We start from the raw sequence: 18,448 nt of genomic DNA, 5'->3' as shown, positions 1-18,448 counted from the left end.
TTTTTCAACATTAATTTACATTCATACAGACTTTTTATTTAAACTGCTTTTTTTTCCTTCTCGTTGTTATATATTTTTTGGTCCGATGTATAAAAACCAAGAATATCTGCTTACAGGTTGACATTTTTTTCAATAATTTCTAACAAGGTCGACAGAATATACCTAGTTGCTTAAGAATGCGCGCTTTGTGTTTTATGTATAATTCATTCCATGATTGTGCCGATACCACACGGACGTTGGTTGCGACTTTAGTCATACCTATTCTTCCAGTTGTACCATTCCACAACGTCGAAAAATCTTTGTCAGAGCAGATATCGCGCGCTATCTGGACCATGAAGCAATTATGCGATAGTTGAATTAAAATTTGCAACTGCAGCAACCAGCCTTTCTCAAGGCTACTAAATGTATTTGTAAGAGCATAATGAATGGTTATTACAAAACTGCAACTTTGATTGCAGTTTGATGCTGCTGCAATTGCGCAGCAGTGTGATGTATATTACGATTCATTGATACTGTGCATCACAAGGGGTATAAGCGAAACAAATCCGATTTCAAACAGAAAAGTTCAGCAAGTTCTGCTCACGGTGCTGAGTCCGTTTTAGAAAATTCATAACACTTAATTAACAAGGATGTAACGTCTTGAAGAAGACGGTTATTGCTTGACATCACAGCTGAACTTCCAGCTTCATACTAATGTCTACCGTACTAATTGTCATGCGACACGGGGAAGGAAACATTTTTTCCTTCCAAACCGCGGAACACTACACAATACATGTTATTTTGTTGCCTTCATGAGAGTGCTATCGGTCCGGCTCGATAGAATGTCCACAAGAAATCATTTTTGTACATCCGTGCTACGGAACTGAGGAAAAACTTTAAAACTAAAAATAAAGGTGGAGCTTATCGAATGATCGCTCTGAACCAGAACGAATGAGACGTATTTTTTTTAACGTTGTAGAATGGTATACGTGGAAATAATTTAGTCACACCTATTTTTCCAGCTACCCCATTCCATTCCATTAAAGCAAAAATAATATACGAAACATATACGGAAAAATATATCGCTTCACACCATTAAAATGATTACCCCTTATCGAGTGTATTCCCAAAGCTATTGCAAAATTTTATTGACATAAGACAGGCTGTCGTAATTCTACGTTAAGTTTGCGGTCGTTTCTTATAAACAACCTCTTCCAGTTTTTTTGTAAGATTTGGACCACTGCGACCATTATTTTGATCTTTTGTGGTTTACAGTAAGGTCGCTTTTTACGCGGTTTTTTTACGCGGGTTGCTTTCCTCCATTACTCAAAAACGGCACAAGATATCGACCTCATTTCAATCACGTTTTCCGTTTTAGGCCACGAGTGATCATATGTCATTTAAAAAAAAAAAACACAATTTTTGGTGTAAATACTCAAAATTCAAAATATTAAATTTTGGTCGTTAGATTGGCCACTATCATATTCAAACGAGTTTTTAACATTTCAGGACGGTTTTCTTCGGTATATTTGCAACTCAAAAAAGTCGTTTATTCGCGGGCCCATACAAATTTGGAACGCACCCCCGCGTAAAAAACGACTTTAGTGTACCTCTTCTTTAGTCTAGGTACTCGTGGCAGACATATCACTATTGATGGAAGTGATCGTCGTTGTCATGTTGCACCATTTCTCCCAATTTGGCACTGAATTTCGTATGAAATTGATTACCTTATTAGGATTTGCAGACCAGACCTCGAAAGGCTCCAAAGTTCATTTTCCAAAGGCTCTTATTCTGCGCTGTATTAGTGCACTGCAGTGGCAGAGGAAATGTTCTGCGGTTTCTCATTCGAACCCGCAGAGACGACAAATTTCGTCATTTGACTGACCAATTTGTTTCAGGTGATACTTACTTGGACAGTGTCCTGTAAACAGTCCGGTAATTGTTCTTATTTCCTTTTTATTTAAACTAAGCAATTGCTGGCTTTTCTTCACGCTTGGCGCTTGATGACACCCCACAGAACGGTTATGGGCCAATAAAATCGGTACATGACCCCTGTCTAGCTAACGTATCGGCTTTTTCATTGCCTTCCACTCCGCAGTGACCAGGAACCCAGTATAACCATACTTGATTCCTTTCTGCCAGTTTTTTCAGTGAAAGGAGGCACTTCCATACTAGCTTAGAGGTACATGTGTAGGCTTTTAGTGCGTTAAGTGCTGCTTGACTATCAGAAAAAATGCTGACTGATGGAATACTTGGCTTACTTTTTCTACGAATAATAAAAACAAAGGAAGAGAAAATGAACATTGCATGAAAGTAAAACATTTTCTCCTTGTAGTAATCAGAGTATATAAAAATATCACATAAAACAAATTGCAAAAACATTCTAACACCCGTTGTTTTTGAAAAATCAACAAAATAAATATAAATGGTCTCACATCACTGCCTTGCACAACTATCAGTCTTATTTGTGAACGAAAACAAAAACCAAATATCACTCACATGACTGTCCAAGACTATAACCGTGCAACAAAATTCTTACGTATTTAAAACCCCTGGAGGTTTTTTGAAATATTTAATATTTAAAAACAAGTCTGTAAAATAACCATATGGAATACTAATCACAAGTTCTGTTTCGAAACGGTATTGAGTATGAAATGATACATAGAACTACCAGACATAAATACCTAGATTTTCTTAGCATTCCCCATTTTCCGGTGCCACTGCTGTCTAGCTTTTCCGCCGACACTCCGTCCGAGGAATTAATTTTACTATTTCTGTCACCGGTCGCCGTTCCGGTTATACCTTGCACTAGACACAGCATAGTCGTGGAAATTTTACGAGTCATAAAACGAGCCTTTCGTGCGCTTTTTCTTCAACTCGCTTTCGCTGCTCCTGCACGACAAGACACCCGGTGATACTGCTGCTAGCAGTCGTCGGTGATGGAAACCAATGTTGTAGAATTGTAATGCCGTATAGAACCGCACAATCAATGTCATATCATGTATTTAAATGACGGCTATTCGATAGAAGGATTTCTGCCATCATGAAGTCACTATCTACCTGTTGTGCAGGTAGCTGTTGATAACTTTTCCGTAACAACGAAAACTGATACATATTTGATTGCATCTTCGTTTATAATTAATACTGGCATCACACACAAAGTTGCAATAGCATTGCCGAAACTTTTATGTTTTTGAAGACCTAGCTTCAATGCTCCTTCTCCTGAATATGGTACAAAGCACTTTTAAACTGTTCAAAAAGAGCAGGACCAGCTTCGATAAGAGATGTGAAAAATCACGAACTTGTTTCTCGTTTAAGTTCGTTCGAGAATATCCACGTTGTTCTGTTTGGTAGTAACTGCACTGAAGGCAACACCAATCTATGTACCTTTCATACAACTTAGAACGCCTTTTTCACTTTATTGCAACAGTCTGGTTTCGATATTATTGATCATTATACAGTTTTTGATCAGCAAATTTTACATTTATGCCATAAAGCTAAGTTTTTTTTTTATTTAAACTAACAATAAATTATGAACACTTCTTTGGTACTACATAATTCCTCAGACAAGAAAAACTTCAAACTGTATTCTAAACGACAATAAAATCTTCCAACATTTTTACAACCTTATATAAATCTTAGTAGAACACACTTAGTTACTTTCACAAAATCGATTTTAAACGCCATTCTCACGCATAATATATGTGTAAAACACATATTTTAGTAATTTATCGCTTAGATACTCTTTCGGTTCCACACGAAAAACTAAACTGACTTTGCTACCAGTTCAACGGTAAATTAGCAAAAACAGTGAAAAGCGAAAAAACGAACTCTGTTACGGCTGAAGCCGATTAAGATGTTATGAACAACAAAACCAACGTTGAACTAAGGTGAGCACCGGCCGCGAAAGACCGTTTCTCCTGGCTGGCATGCCGCACACACATTTAAAGCTAACTAACGGCTGCCTCTACTATGGGCAATAGCACGGCCCCACAGTTTTGCTGTGGCTCTACAGATGCATGCTCAACAAACAGACACAGAAACGGCGACGACGACGACGACGACGGCAGCCAGTCTACTATTAGCATGTTTCATGTTCCTGTGTACACTCGTTGCTTTTTTGCTCACTTTAACGAATAAAATACAACACCCATACCGAGCCAACATTTCGCCATTTCTTCTACCTTTGATTACACAGGGTTAACAAACCAAAACATTACTACCAGTTCTCCTTATGCATATGTGGAGAAGTCCTCATTGAAATGTCTATCCGAGAGAGATTCGACTAATGAAACTGGCGATTCGTTAACTAAAAATTAATTGCTAAAATTTGAAAGCAAGTAATTTCCATCAATGAAGTACCTTTTCCTAAAACCAAAAACCAACAAAAACGAACTTTGATCATTGTTTCGACAAACTTTGGAGCGAATATCTCAGACCGGTTGACATAACGAAGGTTTCATGAAGTATAAAGATGCGATCCAGGAAGTTTTATTCTTACCACCAGGGCCGAATTAAGGATTGTGGAAGCCCGAGAGCCAAGTACCGTGTAAGGGCTCCCTTTTCAGTTATCGAAATTTTAATAAAAAAATATGTCATTCAAAAATATAAGGCAAAGGAAGGATATATAGGAATTGCGTTAGTTTATTGAAATTTCAGTTACGTCAAAGTGTCACGAATGTTTTTGAATTTTGATTTTTTTTGTATTTTGTTATGAGTAATGAGAAACTTTTTTTCAGAGGAAACTGAAACAATACTTTTTACATTACAAAAGTTCACATCAATAGACAACGTAGAATTCCCTAACAAAAAAAAACAAGACTTTAAAAATTTGGTAGAATTGTTTTAGGATCATTTATCGTTAGTTTGAAATATTAATAATATGGTTATTTTCAAATATTACAAATATTATAAATATTTTTACAAAATTCTACCACAGGAACAGGTTCTACGTAACATTTTCAGGGTTTTAATTTTCTATCAGAGAAAAAATAATTACATCAAAGAAGATGATTTTGATAAAATCTATATTAAACTCTTAAAAAATTCACTCAAATCTGAGAAAGTTAAGTTCTTTCAGATTTCTACAGGATATACACAAGTAGGGCTGCAACTAACCGTTATGTGTTTCGCGAGGAACCCGGGTACCTTTTCAAACTTTATTGCTTTAAAAAAGAAGGTTAACCTCAACTCAGCCAGACAAAACACACAGAAAGCGTCAAACTAGTGGCAATAAACCATTTTTTATCATAAGACTGCTCATAGCAACAGGAAGGTCGAAGGGCGTTCCAGTTGCATTCGGCTGGGTACCGTGGTGCCTACCAGAATAAAATGCTTCTAGCTTTCTCAATTCTTGATCGATTTTGGTTCTTTCCCCGTCAAAAGATAGCAATCGGGGACAACATCTAGTTCCTGTAAATCTAGATCTTCGGGACCATGTTCAAGAGACAAATCAATACAATTGTCAATAAAACCAAACAACATTGTGTCAATAGAACCAAACAATTGTCAAATAAACCAAACAACATTGGTATCAAATTTCATGAAATCACTCCAGGAGTTGATTTTCATTCATTTTGAGTCCACACACATACATAATTGTGACCATACCATGTAGGGCCCGGCGGGAGCCTGCTCCGGAGTGACAATTTCAAAGATAACTCGGCAGGTGGACTCAAAACGGATAAAAATCAACCCCTAGAGTTTCTTTCCGGAATTTCTATATACATATTACTAGGGTTTCTATTCCAACATGTTTGTAGCCTTATAAGGTCTCACGGAAACCTGCTCCGGAGTGGTCATTTCGGAGTCAACTCGTCAGATCAACACATAGGAGAATCAACTATTGAAGTTATCTCATGAATTTCAACATAAATATTGCGAGGTTTTTGTAAATTATGTTTGGGAACCTACTCCCAAGTTGCTATTCCAAGGACAACTCGGCAGTTGGACTCATAATGGATAGTCAACTCCTTGCGTGATTAATTCACGAATTATGATATCAATGTTGTTTGATTTTATTGCCAATTGTTAAAATTTGCCTTGGATAATGGTCCCCAAAATCCAGGAATTTGCCTCGGTTCTTTAGTCTTGTCTAGTCTAGTCTACACTAATAAATTTGCCCTGGTTCTTAAGGTCCCATGGTAAAATTTCTAAATGCATGACGGGGTAAAAAAAAACTTCACAAATATCTGTGGAGAAAGCTTCGTAGCCGCAATGTCTGCTTTGACAATCGGGTGGTCATGGGTTCGAAGCTTTGTAAAATCAGGCCATTTGGTTGTGGCTTAGTAAGGGTTCCCCATTGAATATCCTTCCTCCAAACTGCATTCTACAATACCTCTGGTAACTTTCCTCCTAACAAAAATAGGTCCCTCTTGCAATGTTTCAGGAATTGTGATTGTGCGCGCTATTGGCAGGAGGAATGAGGTTTCGGTAAGATTCCTTCTTCTACGCAAAATAAGACCTTCTTATAGTAAAACTGACCAGAGGCATATTAATCTTTTCCAGAGAATTGTAACTGGCTGTATTGGCAAGGAGAACGAGGTTTCGTTAAGACTCCTTGCGCTTGACATAACAAGTGCCACTTGGAATAATTCTCGCCAGAGAAAAATATTGAACCCTCTCCAGGGAATTGTAATTCAGCGATATTGGTAGAATAAAAAGACGCTCGGCATAGTACAGCAGTGAGCTTGAAACGAAAAGGTAAAACCACACACACAATCACGGATATAAAATAGTAAGCGTGTTACTTACTTCAATAGTGCCATTAATATTAAGTGCGAAATACAGAAAAGGGCAATATCACAATAGATTAAATGTCTCTGGTCGCAGCAATGAGTCCACACAGAGAAAAAAGAAGAAAAATCTGATTACTGCGATTTCGCACGCGCTATGTTATTTTAGCGATGCTTATATATTTGAGGATGTAGATGCTTATCTATTCCACCGACTTTATGCAATGGATCGGCTCAGATCAAATAGTTTCAACATTTTCAAAAATGAATTGACAAAAAAAAATATTGGCCAATCATTTTTTTCACGGACATGATTTTCATTGAGAAATGACACGGGTGACATTCAATATCAATTTCTACTCGAAAGAATGAAATTGCATTTTGTGGTTTCAAAATTTCGCAGCTCTGAAGAATACATTAACTTTGCATGCATTTCTCAAAACATGTTTGATGTTTATACGTATAATTTGAATCATATGCTGTAAATTGAATTTTCATCTGAAATCAGATCTATATTTGTTTTAAAAAGACTATTTATTGGTTGCTGGGTGTCCTTAGTGTTCCGTTGACGACTATTTTCGTGGCTCCCTCCTAAATTAAATTCAAATAAAGGTTGTCAAGTTGCCCTGTCACAATTTTTTTAATCTAATTTCCGAAGCCGAAAAAACTTGCTAAAATATGCTATAACTTTGCAAAGAAAAGTCCTGGAGATGTGTAGTCTTCAACAAAAACGTGTGTTTTGTATGCTCAAATGCTTCTTTAGAACAACGTTTTCTTGTAAAATATAACTAACAAAAGTTAAGTACAAAAACTAACTTTTGAGTAACTTTTGTATGAAATACTCTGTAACTCTGTATCCAATGAAGATAGGATTTTTGTTTGTTCAGCAAAGTTTCATATTTTCACACTTTTTAAAACTTTGCCAAATAGACCATCCCTCTATCTCTTGACACAAAGAAGCTAGTATTAATTTAATATATGAAAACCTACTATAACATCTGCTCGCCGTACACTAATATGGGTGGGTTGGGACAAATGGAACCTACAAAAGTTTATATTACTTCAGCATAACTTCAAGGAAAGGTATTGACATCATGATTCCACTCGTTATCGAAAAAATAAGCTAAAGTATAATTTAACTTTGTAAGGAAAAGCCTTGGAGATGTACGATATTTGGCGAAAATATGTGTTTTGTGTGCCTCAACAATTCTTTCGAACAACACTTTCATGTGAAATGCAACTAAAAAAAGTTAAATGAAAAAAACTGAATTTTGAGTAAGTTCCATATAATATACTTTATAACTTTGTACCGAATGAAGATAAAATTTTCATTTCTTCAACAAAGTTTCATATTTTTAAATCTTCTATAACTTTCTTGAATAAACCATTTCTCTATCTCTTAACACAAAAAAGTTAGTTTTTTTAATTTTAGTATAGCAAACTTTTAATTACTTCTGATAATTTGCGATTATGCGAGTCATTCATACAAACAATTGTTCTGAAGACACTATTAGGTTAGAATGAAGGTGAAAGGCGCTATGGCATTCAGTTCTACTTTTTGTCTTATTGGACCACTGTGCGGTGGTATCTGGAACATGCTCCGATGTGGTCAATGCGATCGTGGCCACGATGAAACTAGTTTTTGAATTCAAATGTGATATCGCATCTTGCCGACTATTAAATTCTTCCATTGTTTATACACAGGCTTGTCTTTTCTCCTCCGAAATCTCTAGTGTGTAGAACAATATCTTTCACTGTGAAAACAACCGCTCTCACACTGGAGAGAAAAACAACGTACATGATAGATAAGCACGACGGACCATGTGTATCTGGCGAGCTTCCAAAATGTACCGTGGTGTAATCTAAAATCTCTCTCTTGAGAGACAATTAGCTATGGTGTACTTTCTCACACATATGAACATTACGCACAATAGAGCTATCTGTGGTGCTTTTTACAGTTTGTTTCTTGAGCATGGCAGAAAAGGAAAAGAGATGGGGTAGTAGTGGGAGAAAACAAAATGGACTGCATTGCTCGTGCCGGTCGAGTTTACTTATGTCGAATTAGTTTTTGCGGTGTAGCTATTCACCCCTCTTGTTTCTTTCAGATGTGGGGTGAGCTGGAAGTGTGTTTATCTCTATCTAAATGGTAGAGACACTTCAGAGTGCAGAGAGAAGCAGTGTGGTGAAAGCATTGCTACTAGTGATGGGAACTATCATTAAAAATTCTTACGGATAACTATCGGTAATTTCTAACTTGTTACTGATTACGTCAGTAAATATCAGTAATTTGCATTTAGGTTTTAAGCAAATTATCAACGCTACATTTGTTGTCAGCGTTGCTTTATTCAGCTGTACTTTTAGTCAAAGCATCCTTGGCTGGACATTGTTTTTTGTTGACGGTATTGCATATATTTGGTGATTTAGGTTTACATTAGAGAAATTGGGAAAATAAAATGTTTTTTTAGTCCATTTCTTTAATGTTCATTTTAACAAAGTTTAGTTAATCGCCAAAAATTGTTTTATTTCGCTTTCCGACACAAGAGCTTTCGAATGCTCTCACACAAGAAATTTTCTAGCTCCCATCCGTAATTTTTTACAGAAAGCTTGTATTAAACATAGGTCCATTTCAAATTTTTTTCAACCTGTGGAGAGTGGCTTTTCAGTAATACTGCTATTAAAAACGGGGCTGAGTAAGGTCAGCACGCAGAATAGATTCCCATATCTAGCTCTACTCAATACTAAATCAGCTGTGCTGAAAGAGGTTGGCGTTGACACTGTGGTGAGGATTTTCAATTTATTAGTTCGGAGATTCAATCCCGATTGAAGTGATCTTTTTTTATTGTATTTGTTCTTTTTGTTACAACACTTTGTTACACAATATTTAATCATAAAAGTATTAAGCGTTAATCGATATTTTTTTCAATCGGTATTTTTTCAATGAAAAGTTAAGAAAAATAGACCCCACCCACTCTAAAAAAATTTCTTAGTTGCGCCTATGTGAAAATTACATGACTGTAGAGTACCTCTCCTACAAAAAAATCAGACAATATTAGTAACAGAAGAATTTTACTAATAGTTAATGATATTTTTTCTTACTGATAACTATCAGTAGTTACTGATAGTTTCCCATCCCTAATTGCTACACGCAGGCACATACTGCAAGAGAAGTCCGCTCTTTTCACATACTAAGGAGAATGACAATCATGTTTATACATTATGTTCACCGGAACTTGTTTCGGCAATATCTCCAGAACCAGCTAACCGAAAACAACCATATTCAACAGTAACGTGAAGAAATCTAATATCTCGCATTTGGCGGTTTCCGAATTCGAATTGGTTTAGTTAATTCGAGTAAGTTTATGGACAAACTTAAGTACCGGTTGCCAAACGTCGTTTTGACGTTGACTAACGTCCATATCGAAGTTAGACACCTGAATTTGAAAATATAGTAATTCAACCAGGGAAACCCAGGGAAAAGTGGTCAGGTTTTGAGCGCTTATTTTGCAGTCATCTATAATCAGGTTTTCGAGATTTTGGCATCAATCGATCAGAAATTCTTTTACGGTTAAATTTATGTAACAAAAATAAACTATTGTTTGAGATACACTATTGAAAAATTGGTAATTAATATCGATTGTCTAAATCATACCGCGCAGCCCATCACTACCTCTCTTCCCAAGCACAGTCGACACTAACGGATACAATCGATCTGACTTTGTTGTTATTGTTGTTGTCACTTTCTGTTTCCGATGCTTATTTACGTTCCTTGTCATTTCATTAGCTACTTAGCCCCTCCTTCTTTCTAACTAACTGACGAAGCCTTGGTATAAAGCTACCGTTCGAACATTTCACCCCATCAGTTAAGTTTACTAACAGCAGGCAGCAGCAGCGGACATCAATACCGATGGCAGTAGGCGAAGTGGATCAGCAGCGGGCGACAGCGGCGGTGGTAGTGGTTGGCTGCAGTACGTTCCTTGTCAATCCATTCTCTACCGAATGGTACCGATTACATACGGACGCTAGGTGTTAGCAGCTAAAAGGAGGAAAAACAAAATAGTACCGGTCATCTCGTGCCGGTTTCACCCGTTTTGCTGGGGCTGTTAGTAGTAAATGACTACTGCAAAATACTAAAATGACAGGAATTCTGGACGGACTAACCAATAAACGAGAATAATCGGCAACTGGTACCTTTTGGTGCCTCGAAGAATTGTTAAGAAGCGTTGCAATTCCCTCTACTATTTGTTTTAATGAAATATAAGAATACGGTAGTCAACGTCATGCGGTCGTGTCTTGAATACCACCCTCCTACTATTTTTATGTTAGTTTGAAGACTTCACTATTTCTTGTAACATAACAGTTTGAAAGTACTGACAGTCTTGATATCTTGTTGAAAAAAAAAATCTGGGCAATCATTCTGTGTAGATATTATAACAATATTTGCCGTCAAATCCTATTAAAGAATCATATTTCTTAGGGGGGCGGGTTCACCTCCCATTCCCTCTACGTGATGCAGCGAGGAAGAAAAATATCAAAAAGCCGTTTCGAAAAAGCTATTGGTGTCCCTTAAGTGAAATTTTCCAAGGAATACGATGAAACTACCAAATTCAAAATAAAAACAGCTTCATTTGCCAGAAAATGTGAATTAAGTTCTAAAATACAAATTTACGAAACAGCCCCAAAAAAATAAACTAAACAAAATGAATGTTTTTCACTAAAAATACGATTTTGCTCAGCATAGAGTGATTTATCTCCATTCGAGACAAAAATTAGGATTCTGACGTAGTTGCCCCGTATGATTTACTTCCTACTTTTTCCTACTTCTGCGTCTCTGAGACACAACGACTAAAACAGTTTTGAGGTGACGATCGCTTCAAAAATAAAATTAAAAAAATATTAAAATTGACAAAACACTCTACCCGAAAGCCAATAGATGACGAAATATATGATGTTTATTGGTACAATGCTCACATAACAAAATTTATATATTTCGCGAGCTGCTGTTCAGTACCTACGACGTAATCCAACGTCAAAACAAAATCGCCATTTCAAAGGTAAAACGTAGAACATTCTTCATACATATGAAACGACATTACATACATACGTCGGTAAATACAGCCGTAATTGCTAATGTAATTAAGCAATGTCGTTTGCACCTGTATTGCGGAATATGACACAACAAGAAAAAGAAATGATAAACTCACCTATCATTATTCACAATCGCCAGTGATATGCAGAACGAGTCAGAATTGGTGCGTCGATGGAAAATCTTTTTGGTTTTGACATTAAAGTCCTCATTAAATTGAATTACTATATCATCGAATATATCTCCAGTGCTAGCACGTTTAGAAGGCACTCTTTCTGGCAGAAAGGCATCCAACAATGGCATAACATGTGCGGCATCGTTGTTTTCTTCATCTAGCTCGATAACCGCATTAGAGTCGCTGTCACTCGTACACGAACGGTCCTTCGTTTTGGACCTATTTCGTTTGAAAAGATAGCTAAAACTTTGCCGAAATGAAGGACCTCTCCTGAAGGGCGAAGAAGACTCATTTCCGGAGCTATTGGTGCATTCCTCCGACATTCGTCCATTGGGTTTACCTTTAATTAACGATTCGCGCTCATTATCTATTCCATTCACCTGATATCCAGATTTCAATATCGACGTCAATCTGGCGCTCTGCTCACAGCCCAGACTTATTGCTTTCTCCTCCCTTCCATCGTGACGTTGCTCTTGCACCGCTTCATTGTGTTTGATCGTTAGTGGTAACGTAGATGGTCGATCGTAATTTGATGAACTCATACCATCTTCTTTGTTCGAACCCACATCGTTACAATCAAACGACACCATCTTCTTCCGCAAGCACACTTCATCATCCAAATCATTCCGCATGTTATTCATAGTTTTATTTTTGCCAATTCCCAACCGACGTACCAACTGGGGCAAAAATTTCGATTTTCGTTGTGTCCCGTTAGAATCCTCCGACAACGAAACCATTTTGCAACCCCTTGATGGAGTCACCAACTGAAAACGTACATGAAAGGCACTCCCACACTACCGGTAGACGGCGATCGATATTGGCTTGGTTTCAAAAATTACACCGCTTCTCACTGTGCCCCGCACTACACAGTGCAACTTGTCCATAATTGATTTTCCACAACATCTTCGCCCATTTCCGGCTCTTTCACTAGCGCTGCTGGGATCAGTGCGCATTTCGGAGCAATTCTTGAAAAAGAGAAACGTTCATCTAATATTTGCATATGTTCATTGATAGCACTCCTGCTTTAGTCGGATACGCATTTTAGCTGTACGGCTGAAATCCGATGTAACACGTACGATGTTCATAGTATACTGGTTGGGTATAGCACATTGCTCCCGGCACATGTGTGGTGATGCAGTACGCACTACATTAATAATGCGTGTTTCAACCCTGCACTATAATCAAGAAATTAAATTCTCAGCACGAACCGGTGTGACTGTCTATTGCATTTCTTGGGGTCGTACGAAAGGAATCAGTATTGGATTGAGGAAAAAAAACTTTTCAATGGATTCAAAAAAACACCATAATAGGTAAATTTTCAATAAACATGTCCTTCGTGTTTTCGACCAGCTTGAGCTTCAAAAATTAGGATTAATTAGCACTTTATCACAACCTAACCCATACTGCACTACCTTTATCTGTGTAAATAAATATATGCTCCAATCAGTAAACTATGTAAAAAGCCAATTTAGTCTTTCGAAACGCCATTCGACTTAGTTTCTCGGACCTTTCATTTTAATCTCTAAATATGTATGTATATGTACACGCGAAATAGCAAACGACTATTTTAGTTTCGAATGAAATATTCGCTGCAACATTATGGGCATAACAATGATCGTACATTAGTATAAATTTTGAAAGTGCATGACTACTTTCTCCAATTTCTTTTTTTGGCAAATGGAATAATAAGCCGGAGTTAATACTAATTGTAACTAAAGATTAGATAGTTAGGATGGCAAACTGTGTAGAAATGCCAATAATAGTTATTTTGGTAGTGTGAACAATTTTTCGGGTTGTACCTTGTCTTAGTTGGCTAAACGTGCTTTTAACTGTTCCATCGATTCGAACATTCGCAAAAGATGCGATAAACCACTTTCTATGCGGCCACAGCTATAAGGAACAGACGTGTACCGTTAGACAGTCTGTAATCCTATACTTTATATTCATTATCAATTTCACATCAAGTTCACCTGTGCAAACCTTCAAGCCAGTGGGATTATTCGAAATGCTCTGATGCTGCTGCAATTCAAAAATACCGTATTTCTTTGGTTCATGTTCAGCCAGAAACGTACAAGAGTCTCGAGATGTGCCGAGATGTGCCAAAGGCCCAAACATCAACAAACAAATATCAAGCCTTGACCTTTGACTTTGATTCGAAACATGTTTTTGCGTTTAAAATTTGCGGCATTTTGAATCCGTTGCAATAATAAAAGTAATAGGAAAAAGTTACCAACGAAGTCTTCTCTTATCAAAACTTGTAGAGAAGTCGTATTACTGCTGAAAGCCCCAGAGCTCAGAGTTGAGTTGAGTTGAGCTCATTTGAACGATTTATGATCTAAAAAATTTTTCGGACGAACGTTCTGTTGTGTCCATAAATATTGTCTGTTTCTTTTAAAACAAAACGTGCCATATTCACCGCAGAAATCGTCGTCATACAAATTGTATGGCGACGAATTCGACGCGTTTTGTTTTAAAACAAACAGAAAATATCTCAAGAGAAAAAATGTACATATAGAATGATACCTAAAGAATTATATGGTATAATTCCCGATTCAGGTTTACTCGTCTCAAATCATTCTTCATTGTTTTTGTCAAAACTAATTCAGTAGTTAATATAATAAGAAATGAAAAGTCTTTACAACAGAATATTACTTAAATCGTGTTCGATAACTATGTGCAATGCTTCGTTCCAATAAAGCTAAGCTACTAAAGCCAACGAAATGATTGAGCATTTTAAAATCTTTTGTGAGAAAGACACGCGATTGCAATAGATGAACGTTTGTTTTACTCGCTGTTATAGGCTATTACATGCACCGTTTCAGAACGTTTAATCGTTCATTCAATGAATGAAATTTATTAAAACACAATTGAAGAACACGTCGAAATAATGTTGATATCATAATAAATAAATTATCTCCTGTCAGTTGTCGAAATAATCTATTGAACTTCTCACTAAAAATAACCCAATGAATGAAAAAATCGCCGATATCCGAAAATAAGTATGTACCATTTTTCTTTTGTGTGTCTTCTCGAAATTAGGTCATGCGTTAATATAAGAAAAAAGGTTATCTGAATATCTTATTATTGTCACAATAGACTACCTGCTCGAAGTGTCAACGAAGTGGCCTAGTCTTATGTGATCGAAAATATTGCAAGTATATTTTAAATATTCCTGTGTAATGGGTAGGGACCAAACGGCGTGTTCTTGATAAGGTCAGTTCACTTCATTGAGGCTTACACAGTCAGAGCAACATCGTGGTTCAATATAAGTATTATGTATATATTGATGAACTCGGCACGTCACTCATTAATCAATGCAGAATAGTATGTCACAAAAAATGTTTAATATCGAATGTTTCTTTCTAATAGGTTTCATAATAACCATTGATTGTTAATTCGGATTATCGTCGCTCGACTCTACTGGTTCCGATAGAGGAATCAACTTTGATAAAGGCATTGTTCATGTAAGTAAGCTGATAACGACAAAGTCAGGAATACAATGGAGTGGAATTAAACATTTCACGATTTCGCAATACTCGTGAGCATTAGAAATGTCAACCCAAAAGTATAACTATTGAACCCTTCACGAAATTAGCAAGAAATATCCATCTATTAATCGATTTACACATTCACAAACCGTACACTAACACTACCGCACGTAGAGACTTTCCAGTATAGCACTATCTGTACAGCCAAACAAAATCATCATCGTTTCCACTAAGGTTGAATTTAAAAGAGTTCAGCACTAAAAATAACCCACTAAATTTTCATTTTTCCTCATAAACCATGAAAAACTACACCTCAGCCAAAAAATAGAACACACTTTCGACGATTACCTTTACGATTTTATTTTGCAAAATTCCACTAGACCGCGCGATATATCGATGTTTTCCCGCATGATAGATGATAATATGGTGCTGCGCCAGACTGCGAGAGAAAAGCGACACGACACGTTGTGGCAGAGAAACACACGGGCTTAAGATTGAGAGAAAATCATAGTGCGAGTTGTGTGATACAGGAAAATGAAGGTGAAGGAAATATAATGTTCATTCACCAGCCAGGCAGCGGTTAACGTTTTTTCCATTTCACGAACGAATTGTGAGCAAAAATATCACCGGAGGAACAACGTCAGCGCGAATGAAAACGCATTTTATATGATGGGACGCGATACGATACTGCTGCGAGTAAATTTATGCGAATTTCAATTGAAGTTTCCTTCCCGTTCAGCAAACGCACTCTCTCACACATACACCTTCATCAGATGTTGCAGAATTTGAGCATTGACTTCACACTATTCGCGTTAGGATGACCTTACAAGAAGAGTTGTTGGGAAAAAGTAAATTTATCCATAAAAATTGGGAAGCCGCCATTTTGCACGGTTAAAATTACAAGGCCTAAAACTAGAAAGCAAATGTTTGGCACAATGTAAATCTTTTCTACAACAATGTCATTAAACAACAGAACGTTTTTTTGTGATCAATGGAACTAATTTAAGATGTTAGTCGAGAACTGGTGACTCCAGATCCTCAGTGATATCAAAACTGAATACAAATTATAAAGCTAATTGAAAATTATTTTACTTTGCATTTATTTGTTTTCAAGATAATTTTTTTAAATTTTAGCTCTCAATTACGTTTCAATTTTCAGACACCCTACAGAACGCGAGCACGCCTGACTATCAACATTAGCGTTGCTGTTGGACAGACCGCGTCAATTACAGGCCAGCTGTAGAACGCGATAAGATACACGAGCATTATAATTACAACCACCTTATAAGCAGTCAGATGAGTTTTAAAGTTTACATACTCCCTTTTTTGCTGATCTCTCTACTCGATAGTAGTGAACCCGTTGCTATGCGCGTCTGTGTTCGTGCGCTCGAACCAGTCGTACTCTCGCGAACAGCTGACTTTGGATTAGCTATGATTTATAAGTGGATATGGAGGTGTGTTCATTGCTGACTCAACTGACTTAAGCGCCTATGCCATCGATTACATATGTATTATGTATGTCGATAACCACGAAATTACTAAACAGCAAAAACGATTAACAAACTAGTCTGCAATGAGTAATAAAAACCAACCCAATATGAACTAAGGCGCTGCAGTCTGCACACTGTGCTATAGAACAGTTGAAATAACTTCTTCTATGCTAATAGAAAATTAGAAAAATTAGATCCATTACAACAAGTTGTAGTAATATAAAAAGTAATACGAAAATTAAAAAGACCCAACCAGCAATTACCAATACCTTCACAATTAAAACTCAAAAAAGGTAAATTCAATGTTTAAAGTTGACTATGTGTATTCCAATTAGTTTTGATCATGGAGTATAAGACAATTTTTAAACATTTAGGAGATTTCAACTTACTAAATTCATGCGCTCTCTATTAGGCAATGAGTTTCATTTATCAATCACGCAAAAACATCTCAGCGCGTCACACAGCGCATATTGATTTCTTTCCATCATGAAGGAGCAACATGGTGGCTCACGGTTTGTTTATGGAAAAGTACTTTTCTGGTATTCCATATATCTTCAAATGGCCTATATAGCTTAAATAGAAAGTTATTTTGTTAGTAGATAAGCTGTTTAAACTATACGTCAATTTTGATGAAGTTAGCTGCGATCTTTTATTTTTTGCGCATTCAAACCAGGCCAAAGCTAAATTGAATGCATTTGTTTAGATATGACATTCCAAAATAATCAAAAATCATTTCTATCAGCAGTAGAAGTTAGAGTAAAATAAGTTTATTTATTTCGTTCAACCCGTCCATTTAGTTAAACCGATAAACATTTAGTTGAACCAGCTTGGCAACTTTTACGAGTGAAACATAAACTTGCGAGAATGGAAGAAAAAGTTTTCAAAACTTACAAATGCTGAAGGAGCACAAACATCTCGTATAAACTGCTTCTCATGACAAATAACTGTTATTATAAACGTTATTAAAAATCCACTATTCTTCTGTGGACCACGAAATCGCGAATAGGACTATATGGAATCAATTGATACTGACACCTTTTACACTCTATAGATAAGAGGGTTCCACATTATGACGCTTTCCAGTTTTTGAACACCTGTTTCAATTAACCACTAGTGTGACAGCCTGTGGTACCTGTTGGTACAAGATAAGACAAACAACCCATAATCGTCGAACACAGGTGGTCTAGAGTTTGGTCGCTTTTGTAATATTGACAAATTATGTTTAAATAATTCAACTATGTAATACAGCTAAACTAAAACTATTTGAGTTAAAACAAAACAGTTCAAGTTTGAATTTGATCAGATTCGTAACTCACCCTTCGATATCTAGTCTGGCACATTCTGCGGCAACAATTCCTCCACGTCCGGGAATTCCTCGTCCAATGCCTTTGCGAGGTGATCTGAAATAGTAAACAAAGCAATCTATATTTTAGTGACGAGTAAGCACGTTTGTTTATCAGCTTAGTTGTTTATACATGTTTATATACTAACTGGCCAGT

The 18,448-nt window shown here is 36.6% G+C and overlaps 1 protein-coding gene across 3 annotated transcripts in view; it reads right to left on the bottom strand.

The window, feature by feature from the left end:
- The window catches only part of LOC129731523 (GRAM domain-containing protein 2B-like), a 55,540-nt gene extending 39,366 nt beyond the window's left edge, over nucleotides 1–16,174 (bottom strand). The window contains exons 1-2 of one of the 3 annotated variants that reach the window (XM_055691602.1): nucleotides 15,808–16,174; nucleotides 11,915–13,146 (exon numbers count right to left, since the gene is read on the bottom strand). In XM_055691602.1, coding sequence (XP_055547577.1) covers nucleotides 11,915–12,708 — 794 coding nt within the window. In that variant the 5' untranslated portion in view covers nucleotides 12,709–13,146; nucleotides 15,808–16,174. Of the gene's footprint in view, nucleotides 1–11,914; nucleotides 14,692–15,807 lie in introns of those variants that run through there. The other 2 variants (XM_055691603.1, XM_055691601.1) reach the window with 2 other exon arrangements.
- Between the last annotated feature and the right edge of the window lie 2,274 nt (nucleotides 16,175–18,448).

This window comes from Wyeomyia smithii, chromosome 3, assembly GCF_029784165.1.
Source record: "Wyeomyia smithii strain HCP4-BCI-WySm-NY-G18 chromosome 3, ASM2978416v1, whole genome shotgun sequence".
Classification (NCBI taxonomy): Eukaryota; Metazoa; Arthropoda; class Insecta; order Diptera; family Culicidae; genus Wyeomyia; species Wyeomyia smithii.
Note: the sequence above shows the minus strand (reverse complement) of the source record. Positions and strands in the feature narration are given on the sequence as shown.